Raw genomic sequence first — 19,585 nt, forward strand, 5'->3', positions numbered from 1 at the left:
GAGGGCGCGCACACCCCCTTTCCCCGGCTAGGCCATGGCCGCCGGGGCGGGACGCGGCGTGCGCATGCGCGCAACCCGCCCAGCGCTCCGCCCCTGTCCGCTCCAGTGCCCGCGCCGCAGGGCCGAGCCCCGTTGCTGTAGGTGCTGCGGGGGCCTTTGCGGTAGCGTTAGCGTTAGCTGCCGGGGGTGGCGGTGAGCGCGTTTTGCAGCCCCAAAGGCCGGGACGGTGGCGAGGCCGCTGGTTGGGCCGGGTCGGGGTAAGCGCGGGCCGACGCTGCCGCCCTCCGCCCGGCCGTGACAGCGGTGCTGCTCGGCCTGCAGGTCTGTGGCCAGAGTTTAGCTTGGTCTGTGCAAGGTAGGGCCTTCTCTGAACGGGCAGAAGTGTGTTTCTGTTTCATTGTTGTTAAAATCACTTAGCGTGAAGTTTAATAATATGATGAAAAGTGTTCTTGAGGCAGAGAATGCATTAATCTTTAAAGATACTTAACTGTACTCTTATACAGAACATTTCCAATGAGCTGGCGAGGGATTTATTCCCCCGTTTTCCAGTTTGTTGTTGATACATGCAGGGATTGGAGCACTGGTTTTTACCTAGCATGAAATACATATCCTGAATTTGGAGCGAGGGAAGAAGGAAACAGTAAATAAAATGTACTGCTGGTGTAGTCATAGTTTAAAGTTGTTCAAATAACATTCCTTTTTTTACAGATCATGTTGTTACTTTTCAAATGATCCGCACTGTTTCTGCTTTGTGGTTACTGTCAGCTTTCTACAGGTTGTACAGGATAAATGTTTTCTAAATATATTAAATTCAGGTTTAAAACATTTCAGATAGTTCAGTGTCTGTAGCATCACAAGTCTGGTTTTAGACGAGGCTGCAGTATATGTAATAAACACTGACCACTGGACCCTTAAATGCAGAATACATGAATGTCACCATTGTTTTCATGAGGATAGTGCACAGCTGGACTGTTTTGCAAATCTTATTTTTTCTGTTTTTGAGGTGGTATATGACCTATCTCAGCATTAATTCAGTATTTGGACTCAATTTGAAACACAAGTAGGCCTAGTGGATATACAAATTTAAATATGTGCAAAATTGTGGCTTTTGCTTATATCTGCAGATTCGCTGCTCCTGATGTGTGCTTTGATTTAGCAAGGGAAAGGACTTTAAGGAGAAAAGCTTTTCAGTGTATCATTCACCCATTGCTCCTCACTCAAACCAAATTATTTTTCTCCAAATTTTGTTGCTGTCCCTGAATATAAAAGTTTTGTTGTTTTTTTTCTTTAGTCTTTTGAGTTACAAGCCAGAGCTTCCCTATATTTGTAAGCCTGCAGAGGAGAGTATTGATATTTAGAAGATAGACCTGAATTATCAATTACATTTGTTATGAAACACAGAGTACTTAACAATTTGCCATTGTTTCCAGTGTAGGATGAGACATTTATTTCTTTTTTGTACTGGACTAACACCACAGTCAAGACTGTGGTTGTTACAGCACCTGATGACAACATGAACATTTAATTCAAATCTGCAACTTAAGAACAAATTTACATACCTAGGCTTATTCTTTCCTGTCATCCCTGCGCTGCCGTGGCAAACATCAGCTTGTCCTTGCTTCTGGTTACCTTGTTTGGCGAGTGTGAAAGCTGGCTAATAGTTGTACTTGTTTAGGGCTTCTGTAGCCAAAATTTTGTCAGATTGTTAGCTTTTTTTTTTTCATACTGCTTGTGAAATACACGATATCACATAAAAGACTGAGTGTCTCTCCAGTTTTTGTTGGTTTGGTTTTCTTTTTTTAAACTTTTTAAAAAGCAGTATTATTTATTGCAGGAATAAAAGGTTTTTAAAAATCCCTGTGTTTCATGTGGAAATTGTATATCTGTAGACCTTTTTTTAGGTTCAGTTATTTTAATGATTGTTTATGTTAACATACGATGACAAAAATCTTTGAAGACTTTCATGTTCTGTAGTGCTTATTAGTACAATAGAGACAGGGGCAGTCAGCTTTTATCAGTGTGCAAGAGTTGTTAAGCTTTTGCACCTTAACACAATAGGAGTGTATTCTTGTAAGTCTTAAGTGGGAATTACTGTTTCTCCAGAAGGAAACAAATCATGGCTGACGACTCCCAGAGAAACTTTCGCTCAGTGTATTATGAAAAAGTGGGATTTCGTGGAGTTGAAGAAAAGAAGTCATTGGAAATTCTCTTAAAAGATGACCGGCTGGGCAAGTTGATTTCAGTTTCCTCTATTTGCTTCGGGGATTTGGTGATGGGGAGGGAAGAACAGGGAATGTTTAGCTGCTGTACTTAGTACTAAAATGGTTTTTTAAAACTATTAAAGATTTGTGTCTCCCTGTTGGTTTTTTTTTTTTTCCTCCTCTCATTCTGTGCCCAAGAAACTAAAAGTTTTTTTATAAAAGCAGTTTTAATCTGAGAATGTGTTGTCTCATGCTGTTAACTCCATCTAACCTCAAAACAATGAAGATTTCATTATTACTGTTGGTCCCCGAAGAGTGCCACATCTCTTAACAGAACAGAAAGTTAAATGTTCTTTTAAAGAAGCCCTTAATTGTTTTGAAATAGCAACATGATTTACAAAATGTCCATAAAAATGCTAGTTTGTTCCTAGTGAACCTTAGGGTAGTCTTATTGTAAATCAAGCCAATGCTTATATTTTTCAAGATTGTTGCAGTTTATAGGACACATTCTGTTCCCACTTGAAGTAGTGAAAGTGTTTGCTGATAATACATGAGGAAAGTGGGGATTTCCATCTGCGGCAAAGGATTTGTCATGCTTAGGTAGATCAGAGACTCAAACTGATTTATAAATGACATTTAAATTTAACGTATTTTTTTTTCTTCTTTATATCTCTACAGATATTGAGAAGCTTTGCACATTTAGTCAAAGGTTTCCTCTCCCATCCATGTATCGTATACTGGTGTGGAAGGTGCTTTTAGGTATGAAGTATAACGTTTGTGATACTCTGTAGAAATAAGTATATAGGAAAGCGTATTTTTTTTTTCCTTTGGCGAATTAATGATACAGATAGTTCTATCCTACCATACCTACTGATACATAGTTAGTCTATCTTGTGTCTCCCTAGGATGTCCAGTGGCAGTTATAAAACAATAATTCCATGTGTGGTTTCTGAGAACTTTTGCTGAAGTATACCTAGAAGAGTGTATTTCTGTATTTAACTTTGTAACACCATCTCAGCAAATTTATAAGATGGATTTGAAAGGCAGATTATAGTAAGTTGCTCATACCTGATAAGAAGATACGCAGATCTGTTCCTAAAATAACAGACAAGGAAGTTGAAGTGAAGGTGTGATTGAACTTAGAAAAACTGGGCAAGGTATGGGATGAATGTTTATTGTAAAGAGAAACTTTGTGTTCTGAAAAATCGTCTGGGTTTGATTCTGTCTTTAAATTGTACTTGAAGTTGAAGAAGTTACAAGGCAAGAGATTAAATTACAGTATCCCCTGGAATGCATAGAAAAGCTCGTAAATAGATTGTTACCCTTTAAGTGCATTAGATGACTAACTCAAAAGTACTAATGACTTTGCAGTAACTGGTCAAGAGTGTTGGGTTTATGAGATATGAGGTTGTGTTGCTTGGAGACAGGAGGTGTATCTAGAGAGTTTCCATAAGAGTTTGCTGCATTTAGAGAAACTGTCAGATGGAGCGTGAAGGAACAGCATCTGACTGAATTTCCGTTGGTGGTGAAGTGTTGTGCCACTTTTGAAAAGCTTGAGTGTGGCTCCCATGTCTCGTATTATTACCAGGGCTGTGCTGGCAGGAAGGGTGCTGATTATGCAAAATACTGTTTCATCAGGGAGAGACCAGCAGCATCAGTTTGCAGATTGGCTTGGAAGCTGCTGTCTTTTGCTGTCCGTGAACTGTTCTACTTCTTTGTCCTTTGGCTTTCCAGAATATGTGATACAGCTCCCATATATATCTCCTACAACAAAATTTTGGCATGTGAGTCAAAGTTGGAAAGACTGGTGATTTCATAATGAGTATTTTACAAAAAACCCAGGTTTTCTCAGCTGTAGGATGTTTATTAATCTTAGGCTGTGCCTTGATCTTGAACAGTGTTCAAATAAGTACTTTCCGTTTTAGGTCTCCCTGTTCCACTACAGTGACTGGAGTTTCAAATAATGCATTAGAAAATGTTAGCCGAGTTGTAAACAATCTTTTTCTCCCTTCTGTTTTTTCCTTCCAGTTTAAAAATTGTAGCTTTGTATTCCTGATTATTTGAATTTTTAAGTCTCTTTTGGGGAGAGGTAGTAAATGAAGAGTGTGCACAAGGTGCAAGATCTAATTAGAAAACTTGAAGTTCTTGGCATTGATTGTTGAACTAACTGTAACAGTGGCTTGATAAAAACCTCTGCCATTAGAGTACTAACTCCAGGGTGAAAAAGATTCTTGTACTCTAGGCACTAGTTAAGTAGTCTGCATCCATTAAAATATTAGTAGTAGGTAATATAGTGTAGGAAGCTTGGACAAGTGACTCAGTAGAAGATCCTTCAGCCAAAATTATAATAGTGTAATACAGTCTCTTAGCAAAATTGTAGCAGAGTCAGTGGTCTTTAACTGTTTTAGATAGGGTGATTTCTGATTTGTTTGGTACCATACCTTCTGAGTTAACTGTATGAAAAATTAAATTGATTTTTTAAAAGAATTTTGTATTTTAAACCCAGGGTGATTTGTTTCAAATATGCATACAGTGAACAGAAGTACGAAGACTTCTCCTACAATGGATCTCGGTGTTAACACTTGTTAGAAAAGCTTATATTCAGAAGGGAAGTACAAAATATCTCTCCCTAGATGACTAGAACAACAGCCCAGTCCATTTCTAGTGGGAGGCATTACATCTCCACTAAATAATATTAATAGTTTAACAAAAGGAATTCTGTGAGCAAAATTATCTCACAAAACAAAGCTTGGTGCTGTCCCAGGGTACATGGTATGTCAGTGATGTCTCTGTTAACTTCCTGTTTAGTTTGTCTCGTGGTGGTTTCTAGACATCTCTGAATTGTTTAAGCCTATTGTCTGTCTGCCTAAGGTAGTTTTCTGTATTTGAGGAAAGCAGTTGGTGGTGTATACATACAAAGTTATGATGTTGACTCTGTTTTTGCATAACATGAAAAATGCCTTGTTTTGTTCCAGCTTTTGAAATGCAGACGGGTTTACAGTTGGAAAATAAAAGATGATTTTCTGTCAGATGTGCATATTACTAAAACTCAGCCATTTCCTGGTTTAACACTTGGCAGAAATACTTTTTTCTTTCAATGAGAAATAAAAGCAGCAGGTGGCCTGTTTCAGAACTGATTTTTGAAGAGTACTTTGTTCTCATGGCTTTCTAAAACAGATCTGCTCCATTGGAAGTGGCATTTTTTTCTTTGGTGTATGTAAGATCTTATTTCTGTTGAAACCTGTGACAGTTTTGTTTGGACATAAGTGCATGGCAAGATTGAGTCTTGAGTAAGGAGAAGGATCAAGTGAAATGTTGAGCATCTCTTCTGGAAGTCATAGTTTAATTTTTTCTGCTTTTCTACTTGGATACTTCCTCTCAACCACCTTTTTTTTTTATCCTCCTAGGAAACTAGAAAAATATTGGTGGTGTGCTAAGAAAGTAGGAATGTTACCTTGCAAAGTATTTGCATGATATTCTTAAGTTTTAATCTGCAATTGATTCAACCTATGTGATTGACTTCACTTCTAAATGTTGTTTTAGAGAGGATTAATCTCTGATACAGTGAGTATATGATTTTCTGGCGAGATCTAACAGTAAATTGGATAGTACTGGAATGTATGGTATCTTTGTGTGCGTGTGTATATTCTCTGGTCATCCCAGACAAAGTGTAGAATTCGAGAATATGCACAGCTAATGTCTATAAAAATCATTCTGTGCTGACTTTGTTTTCAAAATAAATATATAAAAATATATCTGGATATATTATATTACTGCATCAAAAACTACAGGTGGATATAAACAAGTAAGATTCACAATTTAAAGATACAAGTTGTTGGAGGAGGAGAATAAGCCAGTCAAATTATTTTTTTATCTACCCCAACAATGACGTTTCTTACCAGAGCATTGCTGTGGTATGCAAGAGAGTTAGTGTTCTGAAAACCTTGTAGAAGAGTTTGAGAAGCAATAATTTAAGGGTAGATTTTGCCTATACTCAGTTGACATATAAAATTTGTTTTTATAAATATAATGCTAAAGTGCGTTGTTTGTCCATTGACTTCCAGTTTGGTAGAATTTTCTCCCTGTATTCTTTGACCAGGTTTATAAACAAACTGCAGTGCCAGGTCCTACAGTTCTGTAGGCTCGAGTTGTAATAGAAATTGAATTTAGGCAGATCTCTTGAAAAAGGAGCTTGTGCTCAGCTTTTTGTCTTTACAGTTGCTTATCTTTTTTCTATGTTTTGTTTTTTAGGAATTATTCCCCCTCACCATGAATCTCATGCTTTGGTGATGAAGTACCGGAAGGAGCAGTACTGGGATATACACCATGCTCTCCATGTAATTCGTTTTATCAATGATTCTACCCCACAGGTAGATGTTTTCCTCCGCATACATCAACTGGAATCAGGAAAACTGCCTCGAAACTTGGCTTTTCCATTGGTCAGTTGTCATTTTAACAGTGTTTTAAATATAGTATTATTTAACTTCAAACTATAAACCTGTGAAAAACTGAACTGCAAGTAGCCCCACAAAGGCATGTAGATAGGCAAAGTAAGGTGAATGGAAACCAGAGAAGTACTAGTATGAAATTACAAGGGATTCTTAGGGATTTTAGTCAAAGTGCTATTCTCTTTTTCTTCCCCTGTGTACTTACTTAAAATTTTATGCCTTAAAATCTCTTTTGTGTATTTTGCCTGTTGGGTTTTCAAGCCTTTTGTACTCTTTGCACCGTACAGTTTCTTTATAGTACTGAAATGAAAATGACAGTCTTACTAGAGCTCATAGATTCTTCAATGTCCTGGAACAAGGATAATTCAGAGCCAGTACAAGCAGCAATTTATTGCAGATTACATTGTATATTTAAATTATTTGGTTTTAAATCTAGACTTTAATGTACTGACTTCCTTTTTCTGTTAGGGTGAACTTATCCAGGTTTCTGTGAGGTCATGTATTGTGTGGTTTAGAGAATACTCACATAAAAGTAAACAAATCTATGGTTTGATATAAGTCTGGACTGTGGTGATGAAAGCAATGTGTGGATCTTGTGTATAAGCCTGTATGAAAGAGCAGGTGATGAAAGGAGCTGTGGGACTTTCTGAAGTGAATTTTATCCTGTATTTACTGTTAATTTAACCATAGCCCAACTTACTTCGTTATTTTTTCATCTGTAATAAAAAAATCTGACACATGGTTTTAAAGTTGAAAAAAAAAAAGTTAAAGTCAATATGGAAAATTCAGTAAGACTTTGGAGTATTATATATAGCTTTCTCTTGTTAGAGGAGGGGAAGTGTTTTCTTGCCTTTAGCATTGCCTGGGAATGTGGCCATCCTGCCATGCAGGTTTCCTATAGAGAAATTTCCTTGATGTGTCCTAGTGGGCTGAAAATTCATCCCTTCTGGAGCAGCACTGCTTTCTGATCAGGTGTCAGTGCATCCTAGAGCACTAGCTGCTCTCAGTCCTGTTATGGCGTTTCATGGAAATGGTGTTCAGCAGATCCACAGTTATTAGTCCTGTAACTTATTTTTGTTTTGCTGCAGAAAGCATTTGTTCTCTTTATGACAGCCTCTTTTCAGTGCAGTAACTGTCTTCTTAAACTTACAAGAGGTCACTGTTAGATAGTAATGCAGGTGTTTTATTGTGGAGGCAGAGGGAGTATAAAGGTGATGTTAGATTGGTCTCAACATTTTAAATGTTTGAGTAAGAAATCACAGAAGTCTGCTAAGTATGTTGTGTGCATCTGTAAGAAGAGAGTTTAAGTAGGGATATGTGTGTATTGCATCAGTCCGTGTAGCAGAGGCATACCCCGGAAGTATTTGGACTATCCACTCATTTTGCACAAGTCGTAATCTGTGCAAAAGCCTGTGTTACTGTAGTTTACTGCTACTGGTGGTTACAGTAGATCAGACTGTGGATACCTGTCTGGCTTGTTGGCCTGCCTCCTAATGTGGTCAGTACTGCCTGCATAAAGGATACTGTAAGAAACAGGGCAAATTTAAGAGACTTGCCTTGTGCACCTTCCCAGTTTAGCCACTTCCTGACCTAGCTGTTGGCATGAGGTCTTGCTGGTTTAGGGTCAGTTCACCTCCATCTACTCTATGTGCAGTCATACCAGTAACTGTGCTCTAGGCATGCTGATACTTATGTTAGGAAAGTATATTCTCAGGAGAAAAGAAGATGGTGTGCCCATCACATGCTTCTGGTCATGTATTGTGGGGAATAAGATGCTTGTCACCTAGAAAAGATATTTGTCTTCAGGAAGATTTTTATCACAAACCAAATGATTTTCTGTAATTTGGGGGTAGGTTTACAGCTCATGGCTGCATTATTTTTTTTACAGTAATTGTAACAACCTTGAGAGAAGTGTTTGAGGGGCCTGTTTGGCCCCTAGCAAGGAACAGGATGAAGGATTTTGCTGCTGTGCACTATAAAAATATTGGGTATAGAAGCAGGAGTATTGCTACCTTGTTAGGATATAATATCATCTCATTTGAGAGCTTTGAATCAGAGTTGTTCCAAACATGTTCTGGTTTTAAAAGCAAGACAAGTCTTGACTTGTACTGTATTAATAGGTATCTGTTACTATAATGCAAGGAAACGGAATATAAAAATAATTTAAATCAGGTAATGTAGTTCACTTTTTTGGCTTTGTTTTCCAGGAACCTGAAGATGAAGTGTTTCTTGCTATTGCTAAAGCAATGGAGGAAATGGTGGAGGATCCCATAGAATGCTATTGGCTTGTCAGTTGCTTTGTGAATCAGCTAAACAGCAAGCACAAAGATTCATTACAACAACTTGTAAGGAAAAAACCCACTTTCTTCTGTTTTTTTTTTTTTTTTTTTTGCTTTGTTTTGTTGTTTTGTTTTGTTGGTTTTGTTTGTTTGTTGTTTTTTTCCCAAGGAGAGCCAGTCATGGAAATCATTAACATGTGGAGACAGCTGGAGCAACAGAGGTGACACCTTTGAATTCTCTTCACCACCTGTTTTGAGAAAATGGGAATGCTTTTTGTATTGTGATTGTGCTGTCCTGTAGGACACTGTCTAACATAACATTAGAAATTGTTTTTATTTGCTACATCAATTGCATCTTATTTTACTTTTAGGTTAGCTAAAGCTTACTTTGTATGTAGTTGAATTGTATTTCTCACAAATTGGTCACTTAAGAATTTTCCTTATTTTAAGCAATTAAAATTACCACAAAGTCAGGAACAACTTGTCTGCTACTTTTTAGGCCGCATCTCTGGCATCCATCTGCTAATTATTGGATGACAGACAAAACACAATTGTTTTGTTTTTAAATGGAGGAGGGTACAAGATCTTCAGAAAATCAGTGTGTTAACAAATTAAATTATAATGAAAAGTAGAATAGAGTTCTTCTGGCACTGATCATTTAGATGCTCTCATTTCTTAATGGTCTGTAAAGTTAAAATTTTGTTGTAAAGAAAATGCATACTTACATGCATACTTACTTTGTAATTCTTCAGATTGTCTTAACAAATAAAAAACTTGAGGTAACAGTCATCACTGACATAAGAGCAGCCATGCATTAGCAATCGCTGAATGAAAATTAGTTGCAGAAAATTACGCATGTCCTTTGTTACTCTTTGGAACAAAGAAATACTTTTTAAACCCACTTCCTGTTGCTGGAGGTGATACATTCAGCTATACCCATTTCTAGAATTCTTTTCAAAGGACAGAAGAGCATTTTTGAAGTATGTGGTTTTGGTACAAAGAAAGAGTGAATTGCCTCCCTCCCTAAGTTTTTGTTCTGATACAAACATTGTACCAAGATGTTGGATTTTAGAATATGGACAAAGGAAGCGTTTTCTTCCTTTGACAGGTGGAGTCATTAGCTGTCTACCTAATTATGGCAAAAAGCATAAAGGTACTTCTGAATTTATGAAAATTAGATTAGAATTTAAACAAAATGAGTTATTCATGTTTTTATGTGGAGAATTGTTCACATGTTTATACTTCTGAATAGTTTGGATTTTAAAACAAATTAATGTCCAACTTTTAATATGTTGCACAGGGATTTACTTTCAGAATTTATTTTCTGGAGTTTGCTGCACTGTGTGCAGATTTTTTCTGATGTGTGCTAACAGTATTATGTTTGAGGTGAATGAAACTCAGTGTTAGCTTGTGAAGATGGCAGTAATTAGTGCATGTTTGATCTCCGCATTGCCTTAAGGTCTCAAACACCTCATCGCCTTAGGGAATGCTGCCTATGGTCAGCAATTTAAGGAACATGTGATTGGTTGTTTAGTTAAGAAGTACTTAATTAGCTACTTGCAAAAGTTATCATGTATTTTTGGAACATGATGTGTGTAGTTAAAACAATGCGAGTTCATTACTTTAATACATTATTTTATGAGATTGAATTTTTAACACATTTTGTGTCTATCAGTGTATGTTAACTGTGGAGGGTACTCTGATGTGAGTTACCTAAAAGTTTCCAACTCTTTTAACAGCCAAAGATTCTGGAGCAGTATTTGAACATTGAAGATAACCGACTGCTGATGCATCTAAAAGCATGTGCTGCCATGAGCAAACTCCCATACGATCTTTGGTTTAAAAAGTGTTTTGCAGGCTGTTTACCTGAGTGCAGTTTACAGAGGCAAGTGATCTTTTTTTTTTTCTTTCTGTTTGTAATTATATAGTAATACAAGTTTTATATATATAATTATATAGTAATACAAGTTTTGAGCTTTTCTTAATTTATTTGTAAGATTATGGAGTTTACTGTTGACTTGGAAGTTATGAAACTGGGTTTGATTCCACTTGTTATAGATGCAAGATAAGCTCTGTGTGATCGTTCCTGGCATTGAAATGAAAAAAGAATGGACTTAAATATAGCGGCTGATTCCATTAGGCACTTAATGGCTCCTAGGATTTAAAAACTACAAATCCTCTTTTAGTGATAGATAGCTGAATGGTAGTCGGTTTTCAGGCTTTTTAACCAAAATCCTTGCTTAGGGAGTGGTTATGATACTGTATTATCATTAGATTAAAAAGATTTTGGAAATATGTACTGGTATTGGCTGATAAAGAGTTATGTTTCTTCATAGTAGCTGGTATGGCGCAATATTTTGGATTTGTGCTGAAAACAGTGTTGATAACACATGGAAATGTTTTAGTAGTTGCTGAGCAGTGCTTACACAGAGCCGAGGCCTTTTCTGCTCCTTAGACCACCCCACCATCGAGCAGGCTGGGGGTTCACAATAAGTTAGGAGGCTACACAGCCTGGACAGCTGCCCCAACTGTCCCAAAGGATATTCCATACCGGATGGCATCATGCTCAGCATTAAAACTGGGGCAGAGGTTGTTGGGTGGGCTGCCACTTAGCAACTTATTGGGCATTTAAAAGATGAAAATTCTTGTGCATGGACCTTCATGGAAGGGCTTTTGAAACGAAGCTTGTATTATTTCTGTAGTTTTGCTGCGTGAGGACTCTTGGAAAGCAGAAAATTCAAGCTACACGTAGAGAAGTGTATCCTTTCTGCATTAACAAGAGTTCCTAGTAGCTGAGCAGTAGGTGCCACAAAGAAAACAATGGTTTCATTTTCAGCTGCCTGAAAATTTTGAGCAGTAACAAGGTTCAATTGAAGTTCTACTCCAGGACTTCAGTGGCTGGTATAGGAACCTAGTGTGGAAACAGAGACTTCTGTAAAATGCTCTTCAGGAAATGCTTTATGGTGTTTTAGTAAAAATGTTTTATTTGCCCATATGAAAATAAGGGGGGGGGGGTTAGGAACAAGCTATGACATTATAAATCATGCTCTCTGGTATTGTTGTACTATGGTCTTTGAGGTTCTGTTTCGGCTAGGAATATGTCTCAGAGGAAAAAAAAACTGGAGGATTTGGTAGTAGACCTTTTAGGTGTTTTGCTGTTTGCAGCATGGTAATTTTTACATGGTAAGTGCTTTTCATCAACCACCTGTAATGCTGCAAATTAGGCACCTCTTTGTAGTGTTTGTGTGTGATGTGGTGGGTAAAAGCATCTACTACTTTTATGGTTACAGAATTATGTAAGCATGCATGAAAGGTTTGTTACTTCCTTAAAAGCAGTTGAACGTGTATGGTTTGCCTGTATCTTGATTTCACATTTGCATTTATAGGTTACTTTCAGTGGGTAATGCTTTCATTATGCTTTCTTTGTATGAAACCTATTGCCTTAAAACTTAAATGACTGTCAGTAGAAGCGACTGCTCTACCTGGGACTTGCCTCTTCAGGCCTTTTCTTCTGTAGGCTTTTGTGATATGAAATAGCCTTTGCAAACTACTGCATAAGGAACCTCTTTACATGTCTTCTAGCAGATGGTTTTCTTTAGAGTTTATGTGATCCAATTTTACTACTAGGTCTCAGAGCTGAGAACTTGAACTGAAAGAGGAATTTGCATCACAGCAGTTTTGCTCTTGGATGATTTGGGATTTTTATTTTTTTTAAATTCTGCTGAAAATGTAAGATTTTATGGAGCTGTGTCATCTTTGTAGTGTAAAAGAAAAAATATGGATAAATTTTGATTTCATATTTCATCTTGTCAGAATCTTTTCGTTTCAAAGTTCTATGATTTTGAATCAGTTAATTTTTACAAAATAGCTTGTGTAGCTAGTGTGTTGTTCAGCATTGTTATATACTGTTTTACCTTACTGAGGTAGAAAATGTTGATGACCAGAAATTTTTTTTAATACTTTTTTTTTCCTCATGGAAAAGGTCAAAATACTGTCTTTTTGTATCACTCCGGAGTAAACCCAAATTTCAGTGTTAGTGCTTCTAATGGCACATCAGTCCCTTTTCCCAACAGTTCTTGTGGGAACGTGACAAAGGTGTACTTTTTATTGCCAGTTTAGGTTTCTGCATTATTCAGTTGTAATCATAACAGCCTCATTTGCTAAGGAAATAACATACTTCATGGGTAACATGTGACAGATGAACTTAATTAATGCTTGGATTGCTTCAGTTTGGATTAGAATCTAGAAGCCCAAATGCTTATCTGAAATGTATCCAAATGCCAGTGTTGGAACTGCTGAGAATTAAAAACAGGTCTCCAGTTCTCTGGGTTTTACTTAACTTTTTGTCAAGTGAGAGATGATCAGAGCTCAATCTTATGTGATTTAATTTAATTTATGATTTAGCACTGTATTTCTTAGAGATGTTGCTTGCTCTTTATAAACTGTATGCATCTCTGCCAGGCAGCTAAATCTAAATTTCATGGTTTTCTCTTTTTCTCTAAGGTGTATAAGATTTGTATATGCTATGCAGAAATTTATCCAATCCTGGTGATATGAGGTTGCATAATACCAGCTTTAATCCTGACAGGCATTGTCATTCAGTATAAATACTGGTTTATAGCACACTTCTAGTTATAGCATAGGTAAAATTTATATACCAGTTTAATTTAAAGGGACTTGGAAAATTTATATAGACAGGTTTAATGTAGAAACTTTTCCTTTGATCTTAGCTAGTGTCTTTGCTAGCCCCTTTGTTTGCATTTGAAATATTATGCAACATGCTTCTTAACAAACTTTTACCAATGGTAAAAGAAAGCAGCAGAGTGGGTATTTTGAAGGCGCTGTATCCTCAGGGCTCTGTATCCCACCTGGAATATAGGCAGGGTGCTTCCTGGGAGATGAACTAGCCTGTAGCACGGGCAATAAAGGCTTACTCTTTGCTGAAACAGGGAGAGAACTGGATCACACCTTTTGTTTTTCTACCCACCATTGCTGTATTTACTCATTTTATGCAACAGTGTATCTAGTCATCTGTTCAGTAAGCTCCATGTGTGGAGCTTTCCAGTGGTGCTGTGTAGGCCCTTAGCTGGAGAGCCCTGCTGTTAAAAGCTTACTGTCCATTCTGTGGCTTCTGCTCTACGGGCAAAATGGTGCTTTGTCTCCCAGTTTATTCCAGCGCTGTCACCCCAGGTGATTCAGCTACAACAGCAGTCCTGTGGCTTTGCAGATAAAATAGTGGAAAGCGAGGCATTTTTTATGGCCTCATTGTCAATTGAGTATCTTCCCCCGACGGACATTGTTTGCATTCGGCACTGAAGACTTGGTATTAGCAGGACTGTAATAGCTGGTGGGGTGGTGTTAGGTTATTAGCCTCTAGTAACTTGTTTGTGGCAAAGTATTTGGTAGTTCTCCTGAAATCTCTTGACTGCCTTTCAAACTGGCACTATGTCATGTGTTGATGCATGGTTTCTAGAGTTTGACATCTGACCTCTCCATGTGCTGCATAAATTGCATCTAGTCATGAAAATGCAAGTAATTTGTTAGTAGAAACAACAGAAATATGAAGAATGCCTTAGATTTATTGTAGAGTGGGAGGACATAAGAATATGCATGTGGACTAGTACAGAGAAACTTAGGTTGATTTGCCTTTAAGTAACTCAGTTGCCTTGCACCTCTGGTAAGGACACCAGGAAGTGCAGGCAGAGGTTTAAACAGGTTCTCTTTGAATATCTCTGGGTGACTGGAGAACCAAAACCAGGGAATAAGGTTGAGAGTGTTTACCCTGCAGCCTAGGGGCTGCATGTGAGGTGTGATGTGTGACATGTGAGGTTAATGACAATATCTAAGAAAAAGAGTGAGCAGCAGCGATGTGATGCTGTTTGGATACTGCTTGACAGTCATGACTGTGGACCCTCAGGAACTGCCTTGAAGAGTAAGTTGTATCTTGTCTAGAGAACTCAGTGAAAAGTTAATGGGTTCATTGGCATAATCTTTGGCATGCTCTTTACCTTCATAGCTTCCTGTCTTTAATTTTCCTTGCAGTTGTTACTGTTTTACTATTCAAGAAATACTAGAGTGCTCCTGTGGTTAATTGAATACTGTTGTCTTTCACAGAGAATGATAGTCACAAAAACTATAATGAATTTATTGTGTGCTTTCTTTTTCATCATTGCTGAGTAGGGCTATAGGCACAGTTGCATAACATTTCTGTTCTAGTTACCCCATCTCCAGGAGTATCAAAAAAAAAAAAGAGTAAAAAGTTGCAATCTCTGACAGGAAACTTGCTGTTAACTTAAAAAGTGAAAGCAGAATACATAGGTTATCATCTCTAGAGACACAATGTGTAAAGGCTACTGTATTAGAATAGAATCAGCAAAATACATGTTTCCTTGGAACTGCTGTGGGTTATTTCTACTCTAATTAAACACTTTGCTGACAGTTTATGTTGTCATTCCTGGCTCTGTTGGGATAGCAAGGTGTTGAGTGCTGCTCTGTTTATCGCAGTGTCACAGTCATTCCCCTATTGCTGTTGCTGGTGGAGTAACAATAACTGGAAATGTTAAAGTGAAAAATACAGCAGACACAGCTGGTTAGTGCTGACATCTCATCCACTTTTCTATGCACCTTCTTCCAAAGCTTGTTAGACACTGATGATTTAGATACTATCTGTTTTGCCAGTGTTAAAACTTCGTTCTGGAATCAGACTAAATAGTGAAGGAAAGCATTAGAGTGTTTTCTGAGCGTGAATGTAACCTGCTGTAATATAATTATAGAGACGCAAGTCAGGAGACTTGAAAGCAAAATAATGAAAGAAGGCTGGGTGTTTTGTATTAGGATTAGTAAATTTGTTTTTGAATTAGCCTGAACTTCAATATGAACTTTAAAATTTTTTTGCTGTTTTTGAGGTCTGCTGCTCTCAGTATTGTCATTCATAACTTACAGTTCTGATGGCTGCGAAATGCTTGGGGATCTGCTCTTGGATTGTGAACAGATATGTTTGTGAAGGAAAATGCATTAGAAGTAAAAAGGGTTGACCTGTACAGTGTGGAACAGGAATGTGATCTCGGTTTTCTCATAGCCTTTCTTAGAGCTTCTAGACCTGACTTCAACACCAGTGGGATATTTACAGTGAACACTTGGCCTGGATGCTTGAATCACAAAGGAAGCAGTAAGATTTTAAACTGAGTTATTGATTGTTCCTGCCCATATTGGAATTCTTTCAATTTTTTTTTTTTAAATCATAGTGAGACAGGGAATTAAGACTGAATTGTAAAGGGGAAAGAAATAGGCAGTACCTTTTTACCCATCTGTCTCTGTATGGCTTTTTTTTTGTTTCCTTTTTGGTTTTTTATTTTTTAAGAGTAGTCTTGGGGATTTGACATATTTCTTTCCTCATTTCTTCATTATAAGTTAAATTCTGGTCTATTTTTTGTGGGTTTTTTTAAGAATGAAGAGGTCAGTATAGTGTCAAAAGAATTATATGAATAGAAGGTTAAGAAACTGACCGAGAATTGACTTGAGTTACAGTGTGAAAAATAAGCACAGTGTAACAGCAGCAAGCATTTGACATTAGGACTTACAAGTGCTTTTCACAAAAAATCACAGAGAGGATGGGGTTGGCAGGGACCTCTGGATGTCATCTGGTCCTTCCAGCCCCTCTGCTCAAGCAGGAAGTTGCCCTGGGCAGCCCATGCCAGTGCTTGGTCACCGTCACAGTGAAAAGGCGTTTCCTGATGTTCATAGAGAGCCTCTTGTGTTTCAGTTTGTCCTTCTGGTCCTGTCACTGGGCACCACTAAGCCTGGCTCCATCCTTTTTGCACTCTCCCTTCATGTATTTATGCACACTGATGAGTTCCCCCCTGAGCCTTCTCTCCTTCGGGCTGAACAGCCCCAACTCTCTCAGCCTTTCCTAACAGGAGAAATATTTCAGTCCCTTAATCATTTTAATGGCTCTTTGTTGTAGTCTCACTTCTTAACTCATTTAAAGGTGTGACCCCCACTCTTTAGTTCAGCTGTCAGAGTTCATGTTATGCCTGCGTTGTGTTCTCCTGGCACACTCAAGGCTGAAGGGCAAGTTCTGAGAGAAAAGGTCATATGAAAATTGACCTATCTTTGGAAGAAGCACACCCATAGATCTCAGTTTATAGGTTGGCTGCAAAAGATGTTTTCCAGTTAATGTTACTGTATTCAGAGGTTATGGAGGATAGTATGTGATCTTTGTCCTCCATGGTTTTGTTTGGAAGGAGAAATACTGTTAACAAGTGCCCAGGGGAAGCGAGAACAGTAATCCTCAGAAAGTCTGACACAGCTCTTAAAATTCAAGAACTAAAAATAAAGCAAACTCATAAAAGCTGCCATCTGACAGATGGTTTCACACTGGTTTTGGATAATCTTTCATCCCGAGTCTGTTCAGTTGGGACTGAGATATAGCTGCTGGATGAAGGATGATTTCAGATTGTTGCAGGCTGTTTTGTTAGTGAGGATCCCTTTTAATATTCATTGAAGTTCTGTTGCTAAAGTACTTGCAGCCTTTGGAGACCTGCCCTTCAGTTTTTGTTAAAACTGTGAGATCCAGGGACAGTTTCCTACAAGTGGTAGGAATGCTTAGGTAATTCTGAGAGAGTCTGTGCACACAGTGGGATGGATTGAAAGACTTAATAGTTGTTCTTCCTGTCTAATTTCAACATCACGGCTTGTATCCTGCTGATGTATCGTATTTGCTTCTCATACAGCAGTGACCTGGGATACTTGAGATGTGGTTGCTAGTATTACATCTTTCTGAATTCTCAGCTACTTAGCTGTCTGAAGAGTGTCTTTATTAGGAGTAGTAATAAAGCTTGTTTTCTTTTTGCACTAGGAAAAATTCACACCTATACCATATGCTGTAGAATTGTTTTCACAGTTCAGGCTATTAAAACAAGATTTGCTTTCTGTATTTGAGCTTGTAAACAGTCCCATTTCTAAACAAGACCACACCATATCAGTATGTTACTATGTGCTATCACTCTGCTCTGTACAGATGTAGGAGTTGATAAAATGTCTTTTGTTTACCTTGACTGGAATAATTCAATACATTACTGTTATTCAGAGAAAAAGTCTGGAAAAAGGTGATTATGCGAAGACTGTTCTAGCAGATAAATAAGCAGATAAACACAACATAATGTTTGGTGATTCCTTTTCATTTTTCTTTTTTGTAGAGTTTGGGACAAAGTTATAAGTGGGTCCTGCAAGATTCTTGTTTTTGTTGCTGTGGAGATATTACTAACCTTTAAAATGAAGATAGTAGCACTGAATACTGCAGAAAAGATCACACAGTTTTTGGAAAATGTAAGTACTCTGTGCTTCATATTACCTTTTATGGTTTATAAACATGTCTTTCATCCTTAGTCGTTTGCATGTTTAAAACATACCATAGGATACTATCCCATTACTTACTAAGAATAATATAGTAGTACCAAGGTGAAGAGAGAATGCGCAGGCATGAGAACGGTAGCTTTTTTCTGTCTGGAGATAAGGCTTTCATAGAGTGAAGTGATTTTTTAGGCTTTGTCAATGTCATCCATGTTTGTACAGATTTGGCAGTATTCCTTGTGATACTGAAGGGCTTTTCTGTGAAAGTAAGTGCAGGTGAGGTTAGGTTAATGTTTCTGGAAGCTCCTTAGAGGGTTGATTTCTGGCACTTTCTTTGCTCCTTGTCTGAATGTGAATCTATAGACTTGGGGTATGTTTTCTGTTGATGTAAGGATGGGGTCATGAACATGACTCTGAACGTTCCTGCTGAGAATAGTAATGAGCATCACAGCAGGGCTGTAGGATCCCAGTGTAACCTAGGTTAGTTAGATTAGACATATTTGTGGTCATGGATGGTCAGTACGAATTCTGCGTGATGTCAGGTTAGAGATGTCTGAAGTGTGATATGCCTGGTGGTCACCTTACCCTTTTGTAAATAGAAGGTTTTTGTCTAAAACCTGGAAATAATATGATGCATGAAGGACTGAGGGATAGTGGGATGGTAGGGTGGGGAGATAAGATTCTAGTTTAGTTTTCTTTTTTATAATGAGAGAAAACCTGAACTGGAAATTAAAACCTGTATTTTAAATAAAATAGTCCAAATGAAGTACTCTGACAAGGCATTCTGCCCTGATCTTTTGTAGATTCCTCAAGATAACACCGATGCTATTGTCAGCAAAGCTGTTGACCTGTGGCGCGCACACTGTGGGACTCCAGCACACTCAGTCTGAGAACTTTCTTTGCTTATGACAGCTTGGGGAAAAAAAAGACATTTGAAAAGACATTTCACCACTCTTCCCCTATCTTAGTGTGATGTTCTTCATTACCTCTTTTATGTAAAGATGCTACTAAGGCAGCTAATAGCATGGTGATCAATATGTAAATATTTTTCAATAAATACAGATGGCACAAAGATACCTAGTGGCACTGTGATCATGCCCAGAGTGTTTGCTGGCCAGCCAGCTACAGTGTTCTGATTGCACAGTGTGCACACTGCCTTTGGGGGAAGTAAATGTGACTCTTGAAGCAAGGTAAACAGACTTGTTTTTGTATGCCAGTTTATACTTGATATAACTAGTTAGTACTTGGCAGTGTTATAAGGTGAATTTATTAAACGTTAGTGTGCTGGAGCTCATTGGTGAGTAAG

At 37.8% G+C, this 19,585-nt stretch overlaps 1 protein-coding gene across 1 annotated transcript; it reads left to right on the forward strand.

Annotated features, from left to right (window-relative positions):
* The first annotated feature begins 252 nt into the window (after positions 1–252).
* TBC1D7 (TBC1 domain family member 7) lies at positions 253–19,355 on the forward strand. The gene is made up of 8 exons (XM_061346498.1): positions 253–355; positions 2,104–2,228; positions 2,880–2,960; positions 6,453–6,640; positions 8,857–8,994; positions 10,668–10,813; positions 18,126–18,255; positions 19,083–19,355. Exons 2-8 carry the CDS (start codon positions 2,117–2,119, stop codon positions 19,167–19,169), a joined length of 882 nt encoding a protein of 293 aa, XP_061202482.1. The 5' UTR covers positions 253–355; positions 2,104–2,116; the 3' UTR covers positions 19,170–19,355.
* The last annotated feature ends 230 nt before the right edge of the window (positions 19,356–19,585 follow it).

This window comes from Neopsephotus bourkii, unplaced genomic scaffold (genome assembly GCF_033783945.1).
Source record: "Neopsephotus bourkii isolate Nb327-2 ecotype Australia unplaced genomic scaffold, CSIRO-AGI_Nbou_v1 NB_272, whole genome shotgun sequence".
In the NCBI taxonomy this organism is placed as follows: domain Eukaryota; kingdom Metazoa; phylum Chordata; class Aves; order Psittaciformes; family Psittacidae; genus Neopsephotus; species Neopsephotus bourkii.

Bases quoted from the DNA above. Each gene is read 5' to 3' on its own strand.
- TBC1D7 (XM_061346498.1), top strand. From the start codon at position 2,117: ATGGCTGACGACTCCCAGAGAAACTTTCGCTCAGTGTATTATGAAAAA. The intron at 8,995-10,667 runs GTAAGGAAAAAA...CTCTTTTAACAG, and splicing joins AAGATTCATTACAACAACTT to CCAAAGATTCTGGAGCAGTA. The intron at 10,814-18,125 runs GCAAGTGATCTT...TCTTTTTTGTAG, and splicing joins CCTGAGTGCAGTTTACAGAG to AGTTTGGGACAAAGTTATAA.